Source organism: Mustela putorius, unplaced genomic scaffold (genome assembly GCF_011764305.1).
Source record: "Mustela putorius furo isolate JIRA1106 unplaced genomic scaffold, ASM1176430v1.1 tig00000430_pilon_pilon_pilon, whole genome shotgun sequence".
Taxonomy (NCBI): domain Eukaryota; kingdom Metazoa; phylum Chordata; class Mammalia; order Carnivora; family Mustelidae; genus Mustela; species Mustela putorius.
Genome location: NW_025421377.1, coordinates 20,690,102 through 20,716,060, shown reverse-complemented (window position 1 = coordinate 20,716,060; position 25,959 = coordinate 20,690,102). Strand labels below are relative to the sequence as shown.

The 25,959-nt window shown below is 35.2% G+C and overlaps 1 protein-coding gene across 1 annotated transcript in view; it reads right to left on the bottom strand.

Moving 5' to 3' along the window:
• Positions 1-2,549: 2,549 nt before the first annotated feature.
• The window catches only part of DCK (deoxycytidine kinase), a 31,024-nt gene continuing 7,614 nt past the window's right edge, over positions 2,550-25,959 (bottom strand). Inside the window, exons 3-7 of the mRNA XM_004766303.3 lie at positions 11,898-12,091; positions 10,756-10,903; positions 7,801-7,916; positions 6,981-7,071; positions 2,550-5,054 (exon numbers count right to left, since the gene is read on the bottom strand). Coding sequence (XP_004766360.1) covers positions 5,028-5,054; positions 6,981-7,071; positions 7,801-7,916; positions 10,756-10,903; positions 11,898-12,091 — 576 coding nt within the window. The 3' untranslated portion in view covers positions 2,550-5,027. The remainder of the gene's footprint in view (positions 5,055-6,980; positions 7,072-7,800; positions 7,917-10,755; positions 10,904-11,897; positions 12,092-25,959) is intronic.

Genomic DNA, 25,959 nt, shown 5'->3' with positions numbered 1-25,959 from the left:
AACATAAAATTACCCAATTTCAGGACTTAACATAAAGCTAATCAAGACAGTATGGCAAAAGGACAGACAAACAGATCAATGTATACATAGTCAACTGATCTTCAACAAAGGAGCGAAGTGAAGCAAAGATTATCTTTCCAACAAATGGTGCTGGAACAATTGGACATCCAGAAACAAAAAAAGGAATCTAGATGTTGACTCTATGCCCTTCACAAAAATTAACTCAAAATGGATCAGAGACCTAAATGTAAAATGTAGTTCTAAAACTTTTAGAAGATAACACAGGAGAACCCCTAGATGACCTTGGGTATGGCAATGACTTTTTAGAAACAAGATACAGGACCAAAAAAAAAAAAAAAAAAAAAAACACCCCAAAACAACAACAACAAAAAGAAATGACATAAGATATAATGCACAAGAGAAATACTAAGATGGACTTAATTAAAATTAAAAATTTCTGTTCTGAAAAAAAAAAAAAATTTCTGTTCTGTGAAAAACAATGTCAAGATGTAAGATAAACAATGGACTGGGAGAAAATATTTCCAAATGTCATATTTGATGAAGGACTGTTATCTGAACCTGTGTTGCTGGAGCGGAGGGGGTTGGAAGGGCTGGGGGGGCTGGGGATGGACATTGGGGAGGGATGTGCTGTGGTGAGCGCTGTGAAGTGTGTAAGACCTATACCCTTGGAACAAAAAATACCTTATATGTTAATAAAAAAATTAATATATGAAGGACTGTTATCTGAAGTATACAAAGAACTCTTAAAACTCAGTAAGAAAATAAACCCAATTAAAAATGGGCCAAAGAAAGACACCTCACTAAAGATATACAGTTGGCAAATAAACATTTAAAAAGATGGTTAATATCATGTCATTAGGAAACTGCAATTTATATCTATTATCTATTATATCTATTATATCTAATAGATATAATATACCTATTAGAATGGCCAAAATCCAAACCACTGACAATATCAAGTACTGGCAAGGTTGTGAGGCAACAGGAACTCATATTCGTTACTAGTAAGACAGCAAAATGAAACAACCATTTTGGGAGACACTTATGAAATTTCTTAAAAACCTAAACACACTTTTTTTTTTAAGATTTTACTTATTTATTTGACACAGAGAGAGACCACAAGTAGGCAGAGAGGCAGGCAGAGAAAAAGCAGGGGAAGCAGGGTCCCCGCTGAGCAACGAACCTGATGTGGGGCTCGATCCCAGGACCCTGAGATCATGACCCGAGCTGAAGGCAGAGGTTTAACCCACTGAGCCACCCAGATGCCCCCCTCTTATCAAGCAATCCAGCAACTGTACTCCTTGGTATTCACCCAAGTGACCTGAAAACTTTTGTCCACGCAAAAATCTACACACATGTTTATAGCAGTTTTATTCATAACTGCCAAAACTTGGAAGCAACTAAAATGTCCTTCAGCAGGGGAGTGGATAACTACAGTTTATGGAGACAATGGATAATTCAGTGCTTAAAAAAAAAGAACAAGCTATCAAGCCATGAAAAGAAGCCATGGAGGAAACTAAATGTAAATTACTAAGTAGAAGCCAATCTGAAAAGGCTACATACTAAATGCTTCCAACTAAACGATGTTCTACAAAATGCAAAGCTATATAGACAATTAAAAGATTAGTGGTAGCCAGAGGTTGGGTGGGGGTGATGAACAGAGCAAAGTGGATTTGGGGGGCTATAAAACTATTTTGTATGATACTACAGTGGTGGATATATGTCATTATTCATTTGTCAAAACCCACAAATGCACAACACCGAATAAACCTTAATGTAAACTGTGGACTTTGAGTGATGATCTGTTGATGTAGGTTCCTTGATTAAAACAAGTGTACCACTCTGGTGGAGGATGTTGATGGTGAAAAAGGCTATACAAATATGGGAGAAAAGAGTATATGGAAATTGTACTTCCTACATAATTTTACTGTGAACCTAAAACTGCTCTAAAAAATAAAGTATTTTTTAAAAAGTAAAAAAAAGAGAGAGAGAGACTGGTAAAATCCAAGTAAGTTCTGTAATCTGGTTTAGCATTTCTTAAGGTAATAAAATTTATATATCTCTATAAAAAATACTTTGGGACTTTGTCCTTTAAAATAAGACACACCTGGGACGCCTGGGTGGCTCAGTCAGTTAGGCCACTGCCTTCCGCTCTGTTCATGATCCCAGGGTCCTGGAATAGAGTCCCACATTGGGCTCCTTGCTGGGCGGGGAGCCTGCTTCTCTCTCTGCCTCTGCCTGTCACTCTGCCTGTTTGTGCGTTCTCGCGCTCTCTCTCTGAGAAATAAATAAATAAACAAAATCTTAAAAAATAAAAATAAAAATAGAATAAAAATAAAATAAGACACACCTAATTTCTAGGGGGTTCTGCTCAAACTTTCAGACATAGATGATAAAAATATTCTGATGAGGGACTGTTTGCACAATTAAAATTACCTTCGTAAAAGGGTCAACTCTAAAAAATAGTACATAAGGTTGATCTGACATAGGAAATAGGATCCAAAAAAAATACAAACCACTAGGCTCAATACTCTTGTACCCACCTAATGGTACAGCTTTTATTTGGAGTCATAACAAATTTCTAAAGCTTTTATTTTTTAAAGCTTTTATTCAATTCTACAGATTATAGAAGGCATAAAGGTAAACATTTCTAGAGGTTACTAAAAATCTCTAATGTCTCTATCTCTATGTCTTCACTTAAAACAGAATCAATGTTATTTAAACCAGTCACCTTTTTTTATATTCATAATTTTTTTAAAGTAGAATTTTAATTTTAAAAAGATATAATCATTTCAATGAGTATAGCTCCATCACAGTACATGAGGTTTATACTTATTTATTAAGCTAATATTTAGTAAGAAAATTCATTTGTATCACACACAAACAAAAACACCCTGTACAATATCATGAAATAGTTTCAATATTCATGGTGAGTGTAGGACTTGAGACAGTCTCCCTTTCAAAGATCAGTGCATCTGGAATGTTTAACCTACAAAATTATCATCCTTGATTATCTAAAAACCAAAACAAAAAATGACATTTTAAAAAGGAAAATAAGTTTCAAAGTTAAAGTGACTCTTCCCCTCCTTTCAAACACAGAATTTTTCCAAAATGTCAAGTAGAAAGATTAAATACATAGAAAAAACACTACACACCTTACCTAAACAAACTTGAGGGGAAAAAAAACAACCTTTATCTACAGACCTAATAAAATGAACCCATGCAGCTTTTAAAAGTTACAACTACTCTACCTCTTTGTCTTCTTTATTATATATATTTCCTAAGATATATTTAACAAAAATGATAATGCTTTCAAGATACAGAACATATAAAACAAGATGATTTTTATCAGTCATTTAAAGGAGAAGGAAAAAACCTTAGGGTCTAACCCTACAGAGAAGCAGAGCAAACTGTGAAGTGACGAGTGGTCATGATGTTCTCAAAGTAGAAATGTGTGACTTTCATTTAAACTTTAAAATAGCAGGCCACCAGGGTGCGGGTCTGGCTCAGTCAGAAAAGCATGCAACTCTTGATCTTGATGTCATGGGTTGGAGACACACGATGGGTACAGAGATTACTAAAAAAAAAAAAGAAAGAAAAAAAAGAAGAAGAAGAAAATAGCAGGCTGCCTAATTAATCCAGACAGCAGGGAAAGCAGGGTACGGCAGAAAGTAAGAGCTGGAATAAAAGAGACTATACTGCTAAGAAGATCATCTTGTCTTGTCTTCAATTTCTCTTCTGACTCTCACCAACTATAAAGGTAATGAAAACAACTCATTCCCAGCACAGGGTCAACAAAAAATAAAATAGAAAAACTTATCCCTTGCTCTGGTCCACTAAATTTTTACCAATAAAAATGGGAAGAAATTTAGGGAAAACTATACCTTCACCTCCAATGAGTTAAAGACAATCATATTTTAAACCAATCTTTTAACTATAAGAGTAATAGTCCATTCTAAAAGAATGGCCTGAGAGAATGTAGGTAGCTACTTCAGGCTCCATATAAATTGAATCTTTATACTTTTTTCTTTTTTTTTTTTTAGAAGATTTTTTTTTTTTTAAGATCTTATTAATCTATTAAACAGCGAGAGAGAGAGAGAGAGACAGTGAGAAACGGAACACAAGCAAGGGAGAGTAAGAGAGGGAGAAGCAGGGAGCCTGGTTCGATCCCAGGACCCTGGAATCATGACCTGAGCCAAAGGCAGACACTTAAGCAACTGAGCCAGCCAGGCACCCCTCATTTATCTTTTAAGTACAGAAACATTTTGGGTTATCATTTCTGCTTTAATCCTCTAAAATCCCATAGAAAAAGATGTAGTCTCACCCATACCACAGATGTGGAAACAAAAGCAGAAAAAAAGATTAAATACTTGTAAGATAGTTTATGCCATTACAAAATGGGAGCAAAGTCTGACCTGCTCCTTAATGAACGAATTTTAGACACATTCATAAATATCACTGAAGTGATTAAATACTAAAATGGTTTTATCTTCCACATAAATTAAGATGGTAGGGGAGACACTTGATCAAAAGTATTTAAAACTTCATAATCCTTTTATAGCGGCTCCTTAAATTCCACTTTCCAGCTTGCAATAGGTACATTAATTTACACAGGGTACATTACCATTGACTATATACCATTAAAGCTCCCAGTTAAGAAACTGGTGAGGGGAGGGGGGAAGCCAACCTGCTGAGGAGAATAACAAGGGGAAAGACAGAAGGAGGCTGGGTCCTTTGTGATGTAGTTTAGGCAGTACTAACACTGGAACCATCTACCTCCAGACCTTTTGTTGTGAGAGATAATTAGATGTCTTATTTTTTTAAGGCAAAAAAGAAAAGAAACAGCTCATAAACTTTTACATAGAATTCATCAAAACAATTTTTTTCTTGGAACAAAAATGGTAAAAAACCTGGGTTTTCTAGAGACTTGTATGAATACTGAGCTACGAAGATACACAAAGCTGAAGTATCTGGAATCATTTGGCTGCCTGTAGTCTTCAGCAAAATCACAAAGTGCTCAAAAATTCTTTGACCTGAGGGGAGGAAATAAATATTAATGTAATTCCTTGGCTAATTTGAAATATCTTGTATTCATCTCTATTTAATAGTAATAACTGCTGAAGAACCCAACTGTATAACTAACTCCAACACAAAGCCATAGCATTTATTTTCAAAAGATATATTAATACTTCAGTAGTAAAAGATAAATGACCTAAAATATCATTACAGGAGTTATTAAATTTACATCTAAGATTGATACAGTTCTCTAACAACCATAACACAAATTTCATAATCTCTTTATAATAACATTGATCAGGGACATGCAGCTTTAGCACCAAAAATATTAGTAATTGTGATGGTTTAAACAACTCTCAAAGGTCCAGACACTTAAAACTTGCAATTTTTCTGAAGCACAAATCTGAATCATGTATGCAAATCTGTAATGTTAATATGCAAGGAAAGGTCATGTAAGTTGTGAATGGACCTAACCAACTGACCGACATCACAATGCAAAGATTCTGTTCTCCATAAATTCTAGATGACGCAGTAATTCTTCTGAAGAAACAAAGATTATTGCCTTGTAAAAATACTTAAATACCTAAGAAAGATAAACCTAAAAAATAACTATTGTAATAATGTCATATGGTGACCGAGGGTGACTACACTTATGGCGGTAAGCACTGAGTAATATATAGACTTGTTGAATCAGTATGTTGTACACCTGAAACTATATAAAACATTGTATGTCAGTTATGTATTTCAATAAGAAAAAAAAGGCCAATTATTAGCATTATTAATGAAAGTAAATGTAAACAATAACATTTAAAGACTATTCTTAGTCAAAACACAGAAGTGTTAGATAAGATTAAAAAGTGGTTTTACAGACTGACTCAGTTAAAATGTTGGTTGGCTGTTAGAATTACAATGGCTGATTTAATTTTATTTCATTTATTTTCATAGTATTATAAATGAACTATATCCTATATTTTTAACATCATTATGGTATAAAGAGGTCATCTGAATTTTCCAGATATGCTTTACTTTTTTCTATCATGAGAAAAACAATCATATGCTTACAGAGTAGTTAATAATAAATGTTGAGATTTTCAAAATTCTTGATATATATATTTTATGAACGTCAGGTTTCTGTTACAGTAAATAGCAGGCATTTTAGGAAGGAGAAAAAAATTAAATTTCTCTTAAAACTAAACAAACCAAAAAAATATGGCTTTGTTTTTAGAAATTGGATCATCACTAAGTTAATTAATATGGATAGTGGGATATTTATTATACAATCCCCATTACTATTCTCTCTCAAGTGCACATCAATAGATTTTCTCCCAGCCCCTTTATCAGTACAGATGTCACTCTTTAACAGAGTGTAATCAGCTCCCAAACACATGGAAGACAGCGGAACTCTGATTAAGACAATGACTCGATGATCAGGCGATGCCGACTCATCACTTACAAGGTCCCACATAAAGTCAAAACTAAAAGTCCTTTAATCTCAAGACTTTAGCTCATATAAAAATGGATGAAATCATTATCCTACAACTTCAAATATCTTCCATACTGAATTTAGTTGCAAAAGACGGATTTAATTTCACAAGTTAGTTTATTATTCAACTACCTAAAGACTGGTGATGGAGGGAAGAGGGGAAGAAGCGGGAACAAAGCAGAAGAGAAGGGAGTGAGCAAGAATTTTCGTTAATGTGATTATCCCTATATTACAGATAAAGGGATGAATAGATAAAAGAACCTCCTCATTCTAGGTAAGGCCACTAAGCTAGAATTTAAACTTAGGATTAGAATTTGAGGTCTAAATCCCTCTAAAGCTCTTAATTGTCTCTTATTGTAATTTTATGCATATTTTTCTCCTAGAAAATCATTTTTTCACAAGTTATAATACTTCTAGACAGGACAAATCATGTTAGTGTATAGTCTTTGTATAAATCTACCTTTTCAATCAGACCATCATGTTTGTCTTTAAAGTCTTCGTTAATATCCAATGTTAAGATAGGGATTTCTTGTAGAAAATCAAAGTTGGTTCTGTTTTAAAACAAGAGAGAGATGAACAAAATAATTAGAAAAAGCAATAAATAAAAGACAAGCACTAAAAATTCACTCCTATATTATCTCTGGGAATTCAAAATGTTGTCAATCATTTTACTTTAAATTTATCCAGCAAGTACTTGGAAACCCCTTCAATACTAAAAGTAACTAAAAATCTCAAGTATAAAAAAATAAAGCTAGGCATTGTGACATGTAATTCTTCTCAAAAACCAAAAACTCCCATAAACTAAGGAATGTTTGCATTGAGAAGATGAGAAAACTAAAGCTCAAGGAAATCACTCTGAGGTTCAAAGGATGCCTAAGGTTACACACTAACAAATCGGACCCAAGATCTGACTAATAATGACAACAAAGTCTGTGCTGTTAACAACTGTACGATACTACCTCCAAAGCCTTGATCTAAAAATTAAATTTGAAGTATCTTAAATTCTCTCTGAAAAAGAGTACCTAAGTAATGCACTCATAAATTTCCAACTTTACCATTTAATTTCCATATATTAGGCTATCAATACCACTGGAAGAGATTAACTACAAAAATTTCAAGAAAATAGGATCTCATTAAAATAAAAAGAACCAAAACTCACACCTAATTCTGGGAGATCCTATAATACTAGTTTAAAATAAAAATGGCTGAAAATGAAAATATGTACATGTTTTAGATTAAAATTTGATAAAGGTCTTTAAAATAAATAGTAAATAACTTACTTCAGTGTTCTATGCAGTAGCAAGCTCTCATGCTTATAGTGAAGCTTCTCTAAATATTCAAGGGGAATGCCTTGTTCTTCATTTCTTCCCCGTAAATATATTCTATTCAAGCATTTCTAAAAGCAAACAGAAAGGGGTTGGGGGCAAGGAACAATTATTCTTGTCTGCGATCATTAAATACTTCTTCTCTAGTGTCTCTTTAGTTATGCTAGACAAAAATCTCCATTTATGCCTTCCAGAAAATTGAAATAGTTCATTTTTTTCCTACTTGTGGAAAAATTTGGTGGTTCTAACCATTTGGTGGTTCTAAATCAAGTAGTACTTTCAGAATAAATCTATAAACTTATGGGATCCCTATTTAAAAAATACTGTATAAAGTAAGTTTGGTAAGAAGTTCAATACACAAACTATGCTTCAAAATTTATTATAAATCTTCTTTTCAAATACTTAAATATCCTACAATCAAAAGATATTATAAATAATATTGATGAAATAAAGTTTTGTGTTTATAGACTTGAAGATACTATATTTTCTAGCAAAATGAGATTATTATATTCTTTATGTTCTACATTTGCATTTACTATTTTTTATAATTAAAAATAAAAATTATTTTCAAAAATAGAAGTGAATTTCAAAATTATTATATTAAATTCTGGCTTTCTTGATATTAAAAAGAAGAACAAAATCATCAATTGGAATCAGAAACCTAGTTTCTCTGAAAATTCAGCTTCAGTAGCCACACAGTATTCTTTCTGGCTAGTAGTCACGGCATTCATATTCATCCGTGGTTTAGGGAAGACAGGGGAATAAAAAAACATAAAAACCGGAATGGAAGCAGGAAAACCAGAAATCTGCTAATAAAGTAAGCTCTTAGGTTAGCTTTATGAAAGGAATCCACCTCCTGGATTCATTACATAATTTCATATATAAACAAGAATGGGGGCACCTGGATGGCTCACTCAGTTAAGCATCTGCTTTCAGCTCGGGGCATGATCTTGAGTCCTGGGGTCGAGCCCCGAATTGGGCTCCCTGCTCAGGAGGGCAACTGCTTCTCCCACTCCTCCCTGCTTGTGCTGTCTCTCATTCTCTCTCTCTCTCTCTCTCAGATAAATAAATACAATATTTGGGATGCCTAGGTGGCTCAGTCATTGGATGTCTGCCTTCGGCTCAGGTCATGATCCCAGGGTCCTGGGACAGAGCCCAGCATAGGGCTCCCTGCTTAGTGGGTGCCTGCTTCACCCTCTCCAGCCAGCTTTTCCCTCTCCAGCTTGCTTCTCCTGTCCAGCTCCCCCATGCTTGTGTTCCCTCTCTTGCTATCTCTGTCAAATAAATAAATAAAATCTTAAAAAGTAAAAGATAAAATAAAAAATAGACACATGGCGATTCACAGATAATACCCCTGGGGATTAAAATATATATTTATAAAAAAATAAAAAATTATTAAAAAAAAAAGTCTGTTTATAGGGGCACCTGGGAGGCTCAGTGGGATAAAGCCTCTGCCTTCGGCTCAGGTCATGATCCCAAGGTCCTGGGATCAAGCCCCGCAAAAAAAACAAACAAAAAACAACAACAACAAAAAAAAAAACAGACACAATCTTTTTTAAAAAAACATATAATGTATTATTTGTTTCAGGGGCACAGGTCTGTGAATTATCAGTCTTACACAATTCACAGCACAATTCACAAATAAACCAAAATAAATATAATCTTAAAAAAAAAAAAAAAAGAAGGGCAATGTTATAATCTATAATGAAAGTCACATTTTCAAGTAAGCTCCCTTAACTGAAAGTGGCAAGGGTTCTCTAAATCTCTTCTCAACTGAAGCCACTATCCAGCCCAAGCCATGAAAACATAAAAGATTTCTTGAAATGGACTTCCATCAACTTTGCAATTCACTCACAAGTATTTGCTGAGCTCCTACTATGTACCTAGGCTCTATTCTAGGCAATGCAAATTCAGTAACTAAAATATCTGGTCTCACATCAAGAAACCTATATTCTGGGGCACCTAGTTGGCTCAGTTGGTTGAGTGGCTGCCTTCAGCTCGGGTCATGATCCCAGGATCCTGGGATCGAGTCCTACATTGGGACTCAGCAGGGAGCCTGCTTCTCTCTCTGCCTCTGCCTGCCACTCTGCCTACTTGTGCTCTCTCTCTCACAAAAAAATAAATAAATAAAAGCTTTAAAAAAAAAAGAAAAGAAACCTATATTCTAAGGGTTGCTTGAGCAAATTTTTTTTTTTAATATTTTTATTTATTTATTTGACAGAGGGAGAGAGAGAGAGAGATCACAAGTAGGCAGAGCAGAAGGGGGGGGGAAGCAGGCTCCCTGCTGGGCTGAGAGCCCAACGTGGGTGGGGCTCGATCCCAGGACTCTGAGATCATGACATGAGCCAAAGTCAGAGGCTTAACCCACTGAGCCACCCAGGTGCCCCACTGAGCAAATTTTTAAATCTAGCTGTGATAGATAAGAGACCAACTTCCCAAAGTTAGGAAGAAATAATGAAGAACAAAACTGAGGAAGCACAGAGTAGGGCCTAAAAGAGCAACTTGCTAAATGTGGGTTTCTGCTTTGCTGAGAAAAGAGAATCCTTCTATCTACGCAGCTTCTAATTTGGATGTGGGAATAGAAAGTAGGGAGTGGAGTTGAACTAAATTGCCTTCACTGCATACCACTAAAAGGACTTCTAAATATTACTTTAAATTGTCAATGGAGCAAGCAAATTTTTTTAAAACACTTTTTTTGAAGATTTTATTTATTTGAGAGAGAGTGAGAGAGAGAGCGCACACGCAGGGGGAGGGGCAGGAGAGGGAGAAGCAGACTCTTCACTGAGCATCAGGGAGCCTGACATGGGGCTCGATCCTGGGATTCTGGAATCATGAACTGAGCCAAAGACAGACGTTTAACTGATTGAGTCACCCAGGTACTGCAGCAAGCAAATTTTTACTGAGTCTCACCTCTGGAGTGGCTCGAAGATAAATGATTCCATCTAGTTCAAGGCTTTGGCCAAACTGTTGATTCATCCAGTCATGCCAGTCTTGATAAATTGTCCACTCTGTTTCATTCATGCAGTCAGATTCATACAAATTAGATGCAAAGACATACCTGAAAGAGAGTCCTCATCAAAACATAATTCCTTTCCACAAAACACAAAGAAATAGAAAAGAGAAAATAAATCTATTAAATGGACATAGAACATTCTCCAAAAATCCATGGCAGATAATGAGTTAGCAGAAAAACAATTAATAGAGTATCTCCAACTACAAGAAATATGTTCTTGGCCATCAGTTCTCAAAAAGGTAGGGTCGGGACCCCTGGTAGTCCCCAAGGTCTTTCCAAGAGTTCCGTGAGGCCAGATTACTGTATGTATAATACTTCAACCAAAAGAACATGGTACACAGATTGACTATAGAAGCATAAATGAGTATCCAGCTGTCTCCCATTAAGTTAGACATTATAGAGATTTGCAAAATACAATACAAGCCTCTTCTCACTAATTTCTTTGTTTTGAAAAATATAATTTTTATAAGTGTGTTATTTATGCTGATATGTAATGGGTTTATATTACTAATTTTAAATAAATTAGTAAATGTTCTTTATATTCCTCAATCTTAATTTTTAACATGAATATCAATAAGACACAAAGCTCTTTGGGCTCTTCAATAATTACAAAGAATGGAAAGGGATCCTGTGACCAAAGTTTGTGAATATCTGTTTTGCACCAACTCTCTAGCTTAAAAGAATCCTTACATAAGCAGGGTAACCCTTAGAGATTTCTGATCTTGCTCAAGAAGCAAGTCTTGAATACAGATCCAGATTTAACCAGGGTAGATGAAAATTTTAAAAGGGTTGGAAGAAAAAAAAACTTCTCCATAAATTTGAATGATATGGCTACCATGGTCCCCAAAGTCTCCATGGAAGCTAGCAATTATGAATGCTAGAACTTCCCTAATGTCTTTATTACCAAACTGCTAAAGGAAATGTTCCATCTCAAATCCTCAGCATAGCCTCTTACTCCTTTGATTACCAGAAATAGAAAAAAAAATTCCAGTTCCATGCCACGATTCCAGAATGACAAGTGCAAGACATTTATATATACCTGTCACTATATATAGATCGCTCAAAAAATAATACAGGTTTCTCTGCGTCTTTGAGCTTGCCATCAAGGCAGGCAAGCTGGGCTCGTATTCGACTGAGGCAGGCATATGACTGGAAGGTAAAAGACCATCGTTCAGGTTTCTCATACATCATCTGAAGAACATTTCCACCACTTTCCTGAGATGTCGTCAGTTCCTATTTTGAATTTGAAAAAGAAACAAAAAGCAGAATGAATGCTCAATAAAGCTATTTAAAAAATTTTTTAAAGTTCAAAAAGAGAAGTTAGATAAACAAATGCATCGCAACTAGCAAAATCAAGATGATTAAGTCCTCTTCCTCCCGCTCTTTCCCATTGCAGTTCTCAGGTTGCCTGAGGTCTAGAAGAATCTGAAAGGCTAGCTTAACCATCAGTTCCTTAGAGCGTTTCCACAAGAAGTCACAAACTAAAAGCCTATGGCAGAAAATACTTGTTTAGCCCTTTTAAAATTCTGAATTAGTTGTCAATATTTATTTAACTCTTTTTTTTCTTTTAAGATTTTATTTATTTATTTGAGAGAGAGAGCACAGCAGGAAGAGGCACAGGAAATACTAATCAAAACCATGAGATATGACTGTGTACCTGTCGGAATGGCTAAAATCAAAAAAGATAGTAAGTGTTGGCAAGGATGTGGAGGAAAAGGAATCCTCATACACTACTGGTGGGAATGTAAATTGGTACAGCCACTGTAGAAAACAGTAGAGAGGTCTCTCAAAAAATTAAAAATAGAATAACCATATGATTCAGTAATTCCACTACTGGGTATGTACCCAAAGAAAACAAAAACACTAATTGAAAAAAATATACACACCCTTTTTTATTGCAGCCTTATTTACAAAGAGTCAAGATATGGAAACAACATTAGTGTCAACATTTTCCTTATCCACTCATGGATAAGGAAATGGATAAGGAAAATGTGATATATATAAAGGAATGGATAATGGATGTGGATAAGGAAAATGTGATATATATATAAAAAACATATAAAATATAAAAATATTTAAAAATCATAAAAATACATATAGTGGAATATTACATACAGCCAAAAGAAGGATGAGGTTACGCTGTTTGTGACAATAAGTGGACCTAGAGGGTATTATGTTAAGTGAAATAAGTCAGTAAAAGGCAAATATATAATTTCACTCATATGTAGAATCTGAAAAAAACAAATGAATAAAAAAGTAAACAAAAAGCAGAATCAAATCTATAAATACAGAGAATAAGCTGATGGCTGTCAGAGGGGAGAAGAATAGGAGATGGGTTTGGGGAGTGGGTGTAGGGGAGCGGGAGATACATGCTTCTGGTTCTGGAATGAGTAAGTCACAGGAACAAAGGGCACAGCACAGGGAATACGGTCAATGATAGTGTAAGAGTGTTTTACGGTGCCAGATGGTAGATACACTTGTGGTGAGCACAGTGTAAGACAGAGTTGTGTTGAATCACTATGCTATACAACTGAAATTAGTGTGACATTGTGTGTCAACTACACTCAAATGAAAAAAAAATTTTTTAAATGTGAGAACCAAGCAATACTGTGCCTATAGTTCCTCTCAATAAAAATTACCCAGAACCAAATCACACATGCTTCCATTAGGTGGGACATACGCCCTCCAGTTCATCATCAGCCCCTGTCATTCCCTGCTGATTCTCACAACAGGCCTGACTCATTTGTTCAGCTACCTGACCCCGCTAAGCATTTTAGGCCCCAATTTTCTAATAAAACAGAACAAGTCCTCCCTAAAATCTTGTGATTTCATAATCATATTGTTGGAAACAATATTTTCAGTTTAAGAAAATGGAGAATAAAAAAATAAAGTAAAATCTCCGTAATCTTTTTTTTTTTTCCCAAGCGTGAGATGGAGAGCATGAGCAAAAGGGGCAGAGGAAGAAAGAATCCTCGAGTAGACTTCATGCTGAGCACGGAGTCTGACATAGGACCCAAACTCATGACTTTGAGATTATGAGCTGAGCCAACACCAAGAGTAGGACACCAAACCAGCTGTGCCATTCAGGTGCCGAATCTCTGTAATATTATAAATGAATTTGAAGTAGCATCTGGAACTCATAAATAATTTTCCTTTCTATAAAATAGTTTAAAAAAAAAACCCAAAAAACAGCTTTCCCAGCTCCATGCACCAAAAGGTGTATAAACAATGACAATCTTTTAGGAATAAACATAAATGTCACCCAGATTATGATCTCTAAATACCATTTCCCACTGAAAAAAATTAGTGTCACATACCTGATTCCATGCCTGAAAAAAGAAATGTAAAAGATGAGGTTAAGACATCTTGCTCCAGGAAACAAGTAAACTATCAAAATCTGCTGAGGCTGTACCACAGACAAGGGAGCCAGTTATGAAAGGGCTTCCACTTGTCAAGAAGATAGGCCCCTGGGGCACCTGGGTGACTCAGTGGGTTAAAGCCCCTGCATTCAGCTCAGGTCATGATCTCAGGGTCCTGGGATCGAGCCCCACATCGGGCTCTCTGCTCAATGGGGAGCTTGCTTCCCCCTCTCTTTCTGCCTGCCTCTCTGCCTACTTGTGATCTCTGCCTGTCAAATAAATAAATAAAATCTTAAAAAAGAAAAAGATAGGACCCTTTGAACATCTGAAAAGAATGGTGAATAGAAGGCAAAAAAATTATAAATTCATAATACTAAAGAAAACCAGAAAACGAAAAAAAAACTCTCTTGAATCATCTTTGGAGGTTTCTAGGTAACCAATTAATTATTCTGGAAATTTCTAGATATAGAGAAAAAGTTATCCAAAATTTTATGCTGGTCCTTTGTATGCAAATGGTATTTCAAATTAATGGAATAGATGAGGAAAAGATCTCCTTCGACTGAAGAATCTCAGCCAACAGCCTTGATTATTAGAATATCTATCACCTTCTCTAATACCAACTGATAGATTAGGGCACAATTAGCTATAGATCCTAAAATCATTAGAGAAGAGCTAATATAATGTATGAATTAGGCTGACAAAACCTAAACAGACCCCGGAAATGCAAGTCAGAACAGAGTGATTCTAACATCACAAAGGACATCCTCCTTCGTGGAAGAAAGTACACATCGGCACTTAAGAAGTCTAGCCAAAAAAGAACGCCAAATCTAATCAAAGCCCTAGAGATCTAACTACAAATTTACAGGAAATACAGAGATTGAGAAACATGCTAAACTATACCACAGAGATGCACTCAGCCAAGACCAGAATGACGGAAACTATACAAGAACAAATGACCCAGTTTCTTCAACTAATAAACTTCAAAGAGAAAAGAGGAAGAGGAACCAATAGATTAAAATTTGAAAGGCATATCAACTAAATATAATATGTGAACCTTGTTTGACTCTTGATATCAAAAATCTACAAGAAAATTATGAGACAAAAAGAGAAAAATGAACACAAACTAGATGTGATGACACAGTAGAATTATTAATCTTTTAGATGAAGGGTGTTTCTTTAAAGAATCTTTTTTTCTAGAATTTCTATTGAGTCTTTAATTTCTATAGCTAAATATATTATCTAGAACAGAGGTCATCAAAGTGTGGTCGGAGAATGCCTGAGAAGTCCCTGAGATCCTTGCAGGGGTCTATACCAAAAAAATATATATTTTAATAATAAATGTACCTTTTTCCATTCTCATTCTCTCATGAATGTATAATCTTTTTTTCCTGAAGATTTTGTTTATTTATTTGACAGAGACAGAGAGAGAGAGCAGGAGCAGGGGGACAGCAGGGAGCCTGATCCTAGGCTCATCCCCAGGACCCTGAGATCATGACCTGAGCAGAAGCTGGATGCTTAACCGACTGAACCACCCAGATGCTCCAAATGTATAATTTTCTAGAAGCTAAGTAACACATGATACTGCAACAGTCTGAATGTAGAAACAGATGTGAGAACTCAGGAATAAGTCAAACATTAAAAGATGTGCAAAATGAGATATGCAAAAAAATATGTATTTATATAATATTTAGATATGGAGACCATATATCCCACCTAGTAGAAGCATGGGGGACTTGGTTCTAGGAAATTTTTACTGAGAACTATAGGCACAGTACTGCTTGGTTTTCATATCAAAAAAATATTAATGTTACATTAATTCAGTTGTATAGCATAGTGATTCAACACAACTCTGTCTTACACTGTGCTCACCACAAGGGTATCTACCATCTGGCACCGTACAACACTCTTATACTATCATTGACCGTATTCCCTGTGCTGTGCCCTTTGTTCCTGTGACTTACTCATTCCAGGACCAGAAGCATGTATCTCCCACTCCCCTACACCCATTTTGCCCATCTCCTATCTTTCTCCCCTCTGGAAGCCATCAGCTTGTTCTCAGTATTTACAGATTTGATTTTGCTTTTTGTTTTTTATTTATTTGCCTTTCTCTGACTTATTTCACTTAACAATACCCTCTACCTATAAAGTTTTGTAATTAGATTTTTATATAGTCCAATTAAAGTAATATACATTAGGGGATACCTAATTTAATATGTGGCTTTCTTTTCTTTTTTTTTTTAATTTTTTATGTTTTATAAACATATATTTTTATCCCCAGGGGTACAGGTCTGCGATTCGCCAGGTTTACACACTTCACAGCACTCACCAAAGCACATACCCTCCCCAATGTCCATAACCCCACCCCCCTTCTCCCAACCTCCCTCCCCCCAGCAACCCTCAGTTTGTTTTATGAGATTAAGAGTCACTCATGGTTTGTCTCCCTCCCAATCCCATCTTGTTTCATTGATTCTTCTCCTACCCACTTAAGCCCCCATGTTGCATCACCACTTCCTCATATCAGGGAGATCATATGATAGTTGTCTTTCTCTGCTTGACTTATTTCGTTAAGCATGATACACTCTAGTTCCATCCATGTTGTCACAAATGGCAAGATAAGGGCAGCAATTGCACTACTGGGTATTTACCCTAAAGATACAAACGTAATGATCCAAAGGGGCACGTGCACCCAAATGTTTATAGCAGCAATGTCCACAATAGCCAAACTATAGAAAGAACCTAGATGTCCATCAACAGATGAATGGGTAAAGAAGATATGGTATATATACACAATGGAATAATATGCAGCCATCAAAAGAAATGAAATCTTGCCATTTGCGACAACATGGCTTTCTTTTTAAAGAGACCTGGTATTCTAAATGAATCTCTAATTTGTAAAATATATAGGAAATAATTTTGAGCATTTGAGGACTGTCCATTGTCACTTCACTACTATAGTTCATAGTCAATAAATCCTACCATTCCACACTTTCCAAATCAAAATAAAAGGATGAACAGAAACAAGTCACCAATATTTCTTCCTCTTTGTGGCAATATTCTTTCTTTCTTTCATAGTAATAGAATGTATTAGAATACTTTAATATTAGAGTTGTCAGATTAAGAAAGAAAAAACAAAACCCAGGACCTCAAGTTAAATTTGAATTTCAGATAAACAACAAAAAATTTTTTAGTATAAGAACTCCCCGGGCGCCTGGGTGGCTCAGTGGTTAAGCCGCTGCCTTCGGCTCAGGTCATGATCTCAGGGTCCTGGGATCGAGTCCCGCATCGGGCTCTCTGCTCAGCAGGGAGCCTGCTTCCTCCTCTCTCTCTCTGCCTGCCTCTCTGCCTACTTGTGATTTCTCTCTGTCAAATAAATAAATAAAATCTTTAAAAAAAAAAAAAAAAAAAGAACTCCCCAAATGGGGCACCTGGGTGGCTCAGTGGGTTAAAGTCTCTGCCTTGGGCTCAGGTCATGATCCCAGTGTCCTGGGATTGAGCCCAGTATCAGGCTCTCTGCTCCAGGGGCCGCCCCTCTCTCTCTGCCTGCCTCTCTGCCTACCTGTGATCTCTGTCTGTCAAATAAATAAAATCTTAAAAAAAAAAAAAAAAAAAACTCCCCAAATATTGCATGTACTTTAACTTAATATACAACAGCTTGTCTTTCCAACTCAGTGGATTTTCATTTTTGTTTTCTTATTTAATTCTTGCACAAGCTTGATTTTTCCCATTATCACTCCCATTTTAATGATAAAAGTTTAGAAAAATTAAAGTGCTTTCTAAGATTACATGGCTAAATAGTAGCTGAATTAGAGTTTATAAGTATTTAGATTATATATAAAATTTTAGTGCAACAACATATAATGACACTGAATTTTACCTATAATCTTATCATTAAGCATATGCTTCCCTTTTTAAACTCTTAAGCCCATTTTAGGAAGGAAAAATAAAACCAATTCCAATTTTATCTATAAGGAAAAGGACAATCTCACATACCTTGGGATATGTCATTCTCACTTCCTAATATTCCCTCTCTCTAAATTCCAGTGACCCAACAGTAATCCCTAAAAGTTTCAACACATACCAAATCAAATATATAAACCTGATGTTTCCATTTACAGGAACCATACCCCATTATTATTAGTTCAACTGCAACTGCTTTAGCAAAGAGTTTTTATTCATAGTCCAGACAACCAGAATGGAAAACAGCCTAGGAGAGAAGTCCTCCCTTTGTGAACTAGAAATGATCATTTCTCTGCCTGTCAGAAAACCAAGAATGAGCTCTGCCCTAACAGATGATGATCTTGAATACTACTGTTTTTAAAAGAAAGACATTTTATCCACCATGTGCACTATAGGGGCAAATAGTTATCTATAGTCCCAGACAAAAGGAAGAAATAAGAAGCTGTCTTCATAGGTCCTTTGATGGGCAAAGACAGCTTTCTCAGCCTTTTCCATAATGTGAACCCATATAAAGATTCCCCCCAAAAGTCATAAAAAGTCTTCAATCTCGTATAGTAACTTTCAAGGAATAAAATATGATGGCTTAATTCCTATTCCAAATCCTAGTCCAAAGAAACACCCCTGAACACTTCCTAGAAGTTCACGCTCAAAGTAGGTGGTTTTCCTCTGGGGGAAAAAAATCCAGATGTGTAAATATTGACCTCAAAGTTTCAGTTAAGAACTAAAAACCACACAAACACATGGTACTCAGGCAGAATTTAAATTACATACCACAAACCACATATTAACTGAATCTTCTTCCCAAAATTGAAGAAAAAAAAAAAAGCATAAAATAGCAAGAAGCTAACTGTCAACAATAGGTCTGCTTAGAAAAACTCTCAACGGATGATGAACTGAAACAAAGGTGTAGTTTGTTGCCTTCCCAAACTGCTTAAAGACTGAATTTTTTAAGTTTCATTAAAAAGGCTTTGTTAATTTAATTATAAACTGACTTTCCATTTATTCAGCATCCTCCAGGAGAAAAATGTTTCATACAAGTGAGTCTTTTCAACTAAATGAAGTTTATCAACTTAACCACTTTTTTTATGTAGTTATTTTTTTATAGGGAGAAGACACTAGTATGTATTTTATTTTCCTACCCACGTAAGGATAGCATTTTGAAACTACTCAGTAATAGACGCTTATTCTTAGATAACTTTATAAATTTATAAATACCAAGTGCTGGATTTATAAAAGAAATTAGGAACAGAGCACAAGCCTCCAATGTACACATAAAATATCAGGCACAAAGTATTCATATTGCTATGCAATCTTATACTAAATGAGCCCAAATTGGTATTAGTTTTTAGTTCTTGTCTATTTTTGTTTTTCTATTTCTTCCTTAGATGTCAGGTCATCGATGTGGCCCTCTCTTTACAGTCCCTCCCTTGATAGCCCCTTCTAATCAGAAAATAAGTTTATTAGATTGTGTCAAAAGTGTTAAGTAGATACCCTATGAAGAAACCACATTCATTTTAATGCATATTTTTGTGACCTCCATTTGGGCTGCTCAAATGATTTGTTTCCTTCCTTTTTCTCAGCTTATTTGTGCATGCCTAATCCAGTACTTTTTAACTATTACAAACATCCCTTCTTAAAAGAAAAGGTAAGTAAATGTGTTTTTTTTAAGCATATTTCCATCACGTATTGTCATTCAAGCAGAGTTTGGCAACATAAAATAATTTGGTAGATTTTACCAATCAAAAAACGTTTTCTCTTAACTAAACTTCTTTCCTGGATGTCAGCTACTGCCCCTCAAAGAGGGTCTATGAGTAGACCAAAAAACAAGTATAAACCTACAGTGTGAAAAAAAAAAAATCAAAACAATCCAATAAAACAGAAATGCCAGGTCACATTATATTTCTTTCAGTAATGACACCAGCTTTTACACACTTCCCCAGTTCTTCAGAAAGGTAGTAGATGATTGTGGTCATGAATTTTAAAGTAAATCATATTCAAAAACAGCTTCAGGGGAGAGAAAGTGATATAAACCAATGAAAAAAATTAAAAATAATAAAATGAAATAGAGCCGTTAGGCCTTCTCCTTTGTGCATTAAATTAACCAGAATATTAATGATTTACCGCTGATTTTCTGAGTTACAGTTAATTTCATGATAGGTGCTAGCATTTATCTGATAGCAAAGCAGACTCCAAGCTTAATCCTAACATCATCTAAAGAAGTTTTTTCCTTTCACTAAAGGAATTACGTATCTTTGATGCTAAAGTAGAGGGGCAGGGTCATAGTGGTATCCATGTATGTACAGAATTCTCTGTAATGAAAATATTAATTCAAAACAAAAAATTTAAGTCTTGGATTAGTCTGCTCTATTCCTGGTTACATTATTCATGGCATGCTTTTTTAAAATGAATGTGCTTAGGACTGTGAGCCAAAGGGCATATTTAAGTTTTTCTAATAATTTATTTTTTTATCTCTTAGAAGTGGAAAATAGAGACTATCTGTTGAAGATCTCTTCCACATAAGTTAATTAAACTTGGAACCTTTGAGTTTAAGTTACATTAAAAAATAAACGTAAGGTACTCCTATTTAGAAATGCGTGTGTGACAGATACTGCTATTTGTTCCCTAAAGACATATCGTTTTTCTTCCTGGACACAAACTAAGTTTTATTTCCCAGCCTCCCTTGTAGTTGAGTGTGGCCATGTGACTCAGGTTCTAGTCAATGGAAGTGGAGCAAAACAATGAATACCATTTCCAGGCTTCACTCTAAAAACCTCTCAAATGTGATGTTTCTCTTTCTCCATCAGCTAGAAGCAAAGGACACCAAGACCCTAGTGCAGAGGTTCTTCAACTACAGCTCCAGGGCAGGGGTAACAAAGTATGGTCCCCATAACAGCAACATCAGCATCACTTGGGAAATTGTGAGAAATGCACATTTTTAGCACCCACTCTACACCAGACCTAATAAATCAAAAACTGGGGGTAGGGCCCAAATATGTGATTAAACAAGTCTTCCAGGTAATTCTAATAAACATTAATGTTTGAAGCACTGTTAAAGAAGTTGGATGAGCCACAATTTCGAAAGCGTCTGGGTCCCTGAGTCACAGCATGGCATGTCGTCCACCAAATACCGTGTTGTACTATTCTCTGAGAAATGAAATTTTATTATTTTGAACTACAGAGATTCTAGAGCTCATTACAGCAGCAAATCTACCTGATACATACATTTAATAATATCTATTAGAACTGAACTTGGTTCATCTGAAAAACACTTAGAATAAATTTGCTATGCACAGGGATAACAAAGTAGGTTACATACATATAAAATACGCTTGTTATATAGTGAGAAGTTTGAAACTTTTTTTGAAGAACTTAGAGGATAATATGCTAGGTGAAATAAGCCAGTCACAAAAGTACAAATACTGTGTGATTTCAATTACATTAGGGTATCTACAGTAGCCAAATTCAGGAGTACCCGGCTGCCTAAGTCAATGGAGCATGCTACTCTTGATCTCAAGGTTGTAGGTTCAAGCCCCACAGTGGATACAGAGATTACTTAAAAATAAAATCTTTAAAATCAAGAAATAAATAAAACCTTAAAAATAAGTCAATTCATTAATTAAAGTAGTCAAATTCATAGATAAAAGAGAGAAGAATGGCAGCTCCCAAGGGTTAAGGGAAAGGGGCAAAGGAGAACTGTGTAATGAATAACGTTTTAGTTCCCCAAGATGAAAAGATTCCAAAGATCTGTTTTACAACACTGGAAATATACTTAACACTACCGAATTGAACATTTAAAAATGGTTAAGAGGGTAAAATTTATGATATGTTTTTTACCACAATGAAAATATTAACACACAAAAAAAGGCTACACATTTCTTTTTATTTGGCTTTCCCAATACTCTCTTACTCTTGCCCAAAGTAATTCCAAAGTCTACTACATGAAAATAACTTAGAGAACCAATACTGACTCATCACCCAATTATAAAAATAATAGGTAGTGCTCTAAAAATATAAATGCTTAAATTAAAACTAAATCAAAAATCTGCAGTACAATTTTACAGCGCTCAACATGTTAATTGTCTGAGTTTACACCAAATTAGAAAATTAACAGAAAGCCAGGATATCATTTTCCAGTTTTTCAGGGTAATCTAAGAGCCCATACAAAATGTTTTCTTTTGATTCTATGTATGAGGTTCTGGAGACTACAAATTGCTGGGTTTTTTTGTATGCAACTATGACTGTTCAGGATAAAATGCATATTAAAATTTATCCAAAAAGACACTGTGTATCATCTTTATCAACTTGAGTGTAATTTTATCAGTTTTTTCCCCTCTGTAAAGGACCCAGATTTTAAAAAATGTGAAAACCTCAGGGTCAAATTACATTATGCAAAAGTTCAAAGAATAGGGTGCCTGGGTGGCTCAGTTGGTTGAGCAACTACCTTGGGCTCAGGTCATGATTCTGGAGTCCCGGGATCCAGTCCCATGGGGAGTCAGCTTCTCCCTCTGACCTTCTCCCTTATCATGCTCTCTCTCTATCTCTCTCTCTCAAATAAATAAATAAAATATTTTTTAAAAAAAGAATATCTCTAGAATGCAGCTTAGCTATATTTATTTTTAAAAATCTGTATTCTTGGGCCACTTAACCTCACTTTCGGAAATTTGTCTTAAATAACCCAGAATACAGATTTAACCACAAAGATGTTTATTACATGACTAAGCAAATAGGCTACTGTTCCACTATTATTAGGCATTTGTATATATAAGTACTGGTACAATCATACAATAAGTTAGGCTTCCATTAGAAATCATTTATAGATTGACATTTTTAATTACCTTTGATATAAACATTATGGGGGGGGAACAAAGCACGAAAGTGTTTATTGTCGTACCAAGTAAGATCTGTAGTTTTCTCTAGGTAATAAGATTGTAGGCAAGTTTTATTTTCTTCCTTTGGTAATCTATATTTTCTTAACTTCAAACAATGAACACGTATAATATTCTTAAAAATTATGTCTCCTCCCCCGCCTATATTAGATATAGTAAATTACAATCTCATCTATACATAAGATACATATAAGGTTGTGGGATAACAGATAAGTTTTACTCTGTTTCTGTCATTTATATCTGTAATTCTATAACACACATCATGATAGAATACTTGATTATTTTGCAGAAAGCACAAATTATTGTCAAGATAAGTGAAAATCAGTAATACTGAGTAAAGATACAAAACCATTTATCTTTTCATTCCAATCTAATCTTTGTAAACAATGCAAAAGAGTTGAATTAAGTTCAATCAAAAAGATCAGAATCTACCGAACAAGATAATCATAAAACAGCCAACAAAAGTTATCAAGTGATTTCAGAAGGTATATATAGAAGTACTTTATCAAGCATTCTTAATTGATTTTCAAGAATGACTTATCAAAATGCTGTTATTTGAAAAACAAGTATGTTTTATCCCTTCTTTATCATAGTTCTAATTTCCAGTAGCTCCTTAGTGGTAAAATGTGTTCAAGTAAATAAAATACTTTACAGTTAATAACAAAGATCCCCTTAGACTTCAGCTTGATAAGAAAAACAAGATAGAGCTTGATAAGAAAAACAAGATAGAGCAGAGATATGTTCCTAAGAATTTGTCCATCTCAAAAATAAGCTAAAAGGAAGCAATTAAGTCAAAACTTTGGGCCTCAATAATAATATAAACCACCAAATAAAGGACTATTTGAAACAAACCTTCAATTCAAAGATTGGCAGCATCTTACCCTGTGAGGGAAAGGAGGGAAGGCAATATAATCTTTTTAGGTTCTCCGCCTCATTATTTTGCTAAAATTGGATCAGCTGATCAATAGTAGAGCAACATTTCAGCCACTAGGTGGCAGGTTAAAAAAAAATTAAAACAACTAAAAAACAAAACGCAAACAAAGGATGCAGGTGCAAATCAAGTTACAGACTAGGTTAAGAGATCAAAGGTACCAACAAACCAACAACCCAACTCTTCCAATTCTACAGCAACTGCCAAGAAGTGTGATTAAGTGAAGAACATCTGAAGTAGGACTGGCCTTGCCAGGGTTGGGTCTGAAGACCGTCTACTTCTCACTACTGATACCCTACTAAGAAAATTGAGATTTGGACAGTGGGTGATTTACATTATAATGTCAAGGAAACAATCAGAAATGAGTCTGGGGAAGAGAGCTCAAGGATGGAGGAAGAAAATACCTTTTCTTGCGTGTAGTGGAGGTGTGGAATAAGAAGAAAATATCCAAAGATACACAGAACCCACCCACCACCCCCCTCACACTCCACAACCTTCTCCCCAAAATACCATGCACACTGCCTGAAATTCCACCTAGAAGTGCAGAGGACTAACAACATAAACAGACCCCAATATAGGCACACAAATAAAGCTATTCTCTAAGAATGTGCACCAAGTTATCAAATTTTAATACCATGGAGACATGACTAGATTACAGTAAACTGTATAATGAACATATTGGTTCATCCATATGGTAGTTACAGAGATCAGTTTGTAATTCTGACTCCAGTACATGGGAAGAAAATGCCCCTACCCATAAACAGGAGTATCAGATCCGTGAGACCAAGAGTCTTAAAACACAGACAGATGCATCAATCTGTCACAGTCTGATGACATCGGTCATTAAGACAATATAACTAATTCTCCTGGGCTCTGATTCTAACCTTAATAGACAATTGGCTTATTATACATTTGTCTTCTTATATATACTAATACAATGTTTTCAACCTCTCCTTTCCAACATAACTAAAGGGGTCAATATAAACCCAAGACTAACAGTGATTCACTAGGCAGTCATTTTTACCCAAGAGGCATTCCACATATTAAAATTCCCAAGGGACTGTGTGTCATTTTTATAAAATACCCTAAAACTCTGAGATTCTATGAGTTCCTTCCACTGGTTGAGAATTATGGGTCTCCACAGAGAATACATGGACCTAATTCAGTTAATCTGATAATTACATTTCTCTCTACAAATTAAATGTTTCAGCTTTTTGGTTTTTATAGATCAGTTTCTGTACCCCAAATTAATTACAGGTATACTGATAGGCAGAGATGTGCCTCTGATGTGCCAAAGAACCAGTTGTATATATTTAATATGAGTTAGAAGCTTATGACACTAAAACTAGAATGGGCCTTAAATGGAAGTCAACTAATCCAATTTAGTTTAACATTCTCTCAATGAAAAAAATCCCTTCTGTATTTCTCACATTGGTTTAATTTGTTCTACTTCCTACCTAACACCTGAGAACAACTGCACTGACAGTTTACTCCAGAAATGAGGAGGAAAAAGGTGTTTTTAGAATACAGGTCTCTCATTTCTAAAGGTAAGCACACCTGAGCAGGGCACTTCAGTGAAAAAGGCCACAAGACATACTTTGGGAGATAAAAATGCAGAGTGGAGGGAAGACAGAAGACTCAAAGGAAAATGACAGTGGGACCTGCATAGGGACTCCACAAAAGAAATCCAAATGGCAAATAAATTAATTAAATAAAGGAGCACAATCTCATTAGCAATAAAAAAAATTTAAAAACATAAAAGATATTAAACACCCAACAGAATGACAAAAATTAGGAAGCTGGATAATAACCACTTTGGAAAACAGGCGTCATACAAATAGCCCACCAACCAGGGATTTGACTTCTTATTCCCAGAGAAACTCTTTTATGTGTACACCAGGGTTCATGTTCATAAGTGGGCTGTTTTTATAGAAACTAAACTAGAAATCACTCAAAAATTGATCAAAA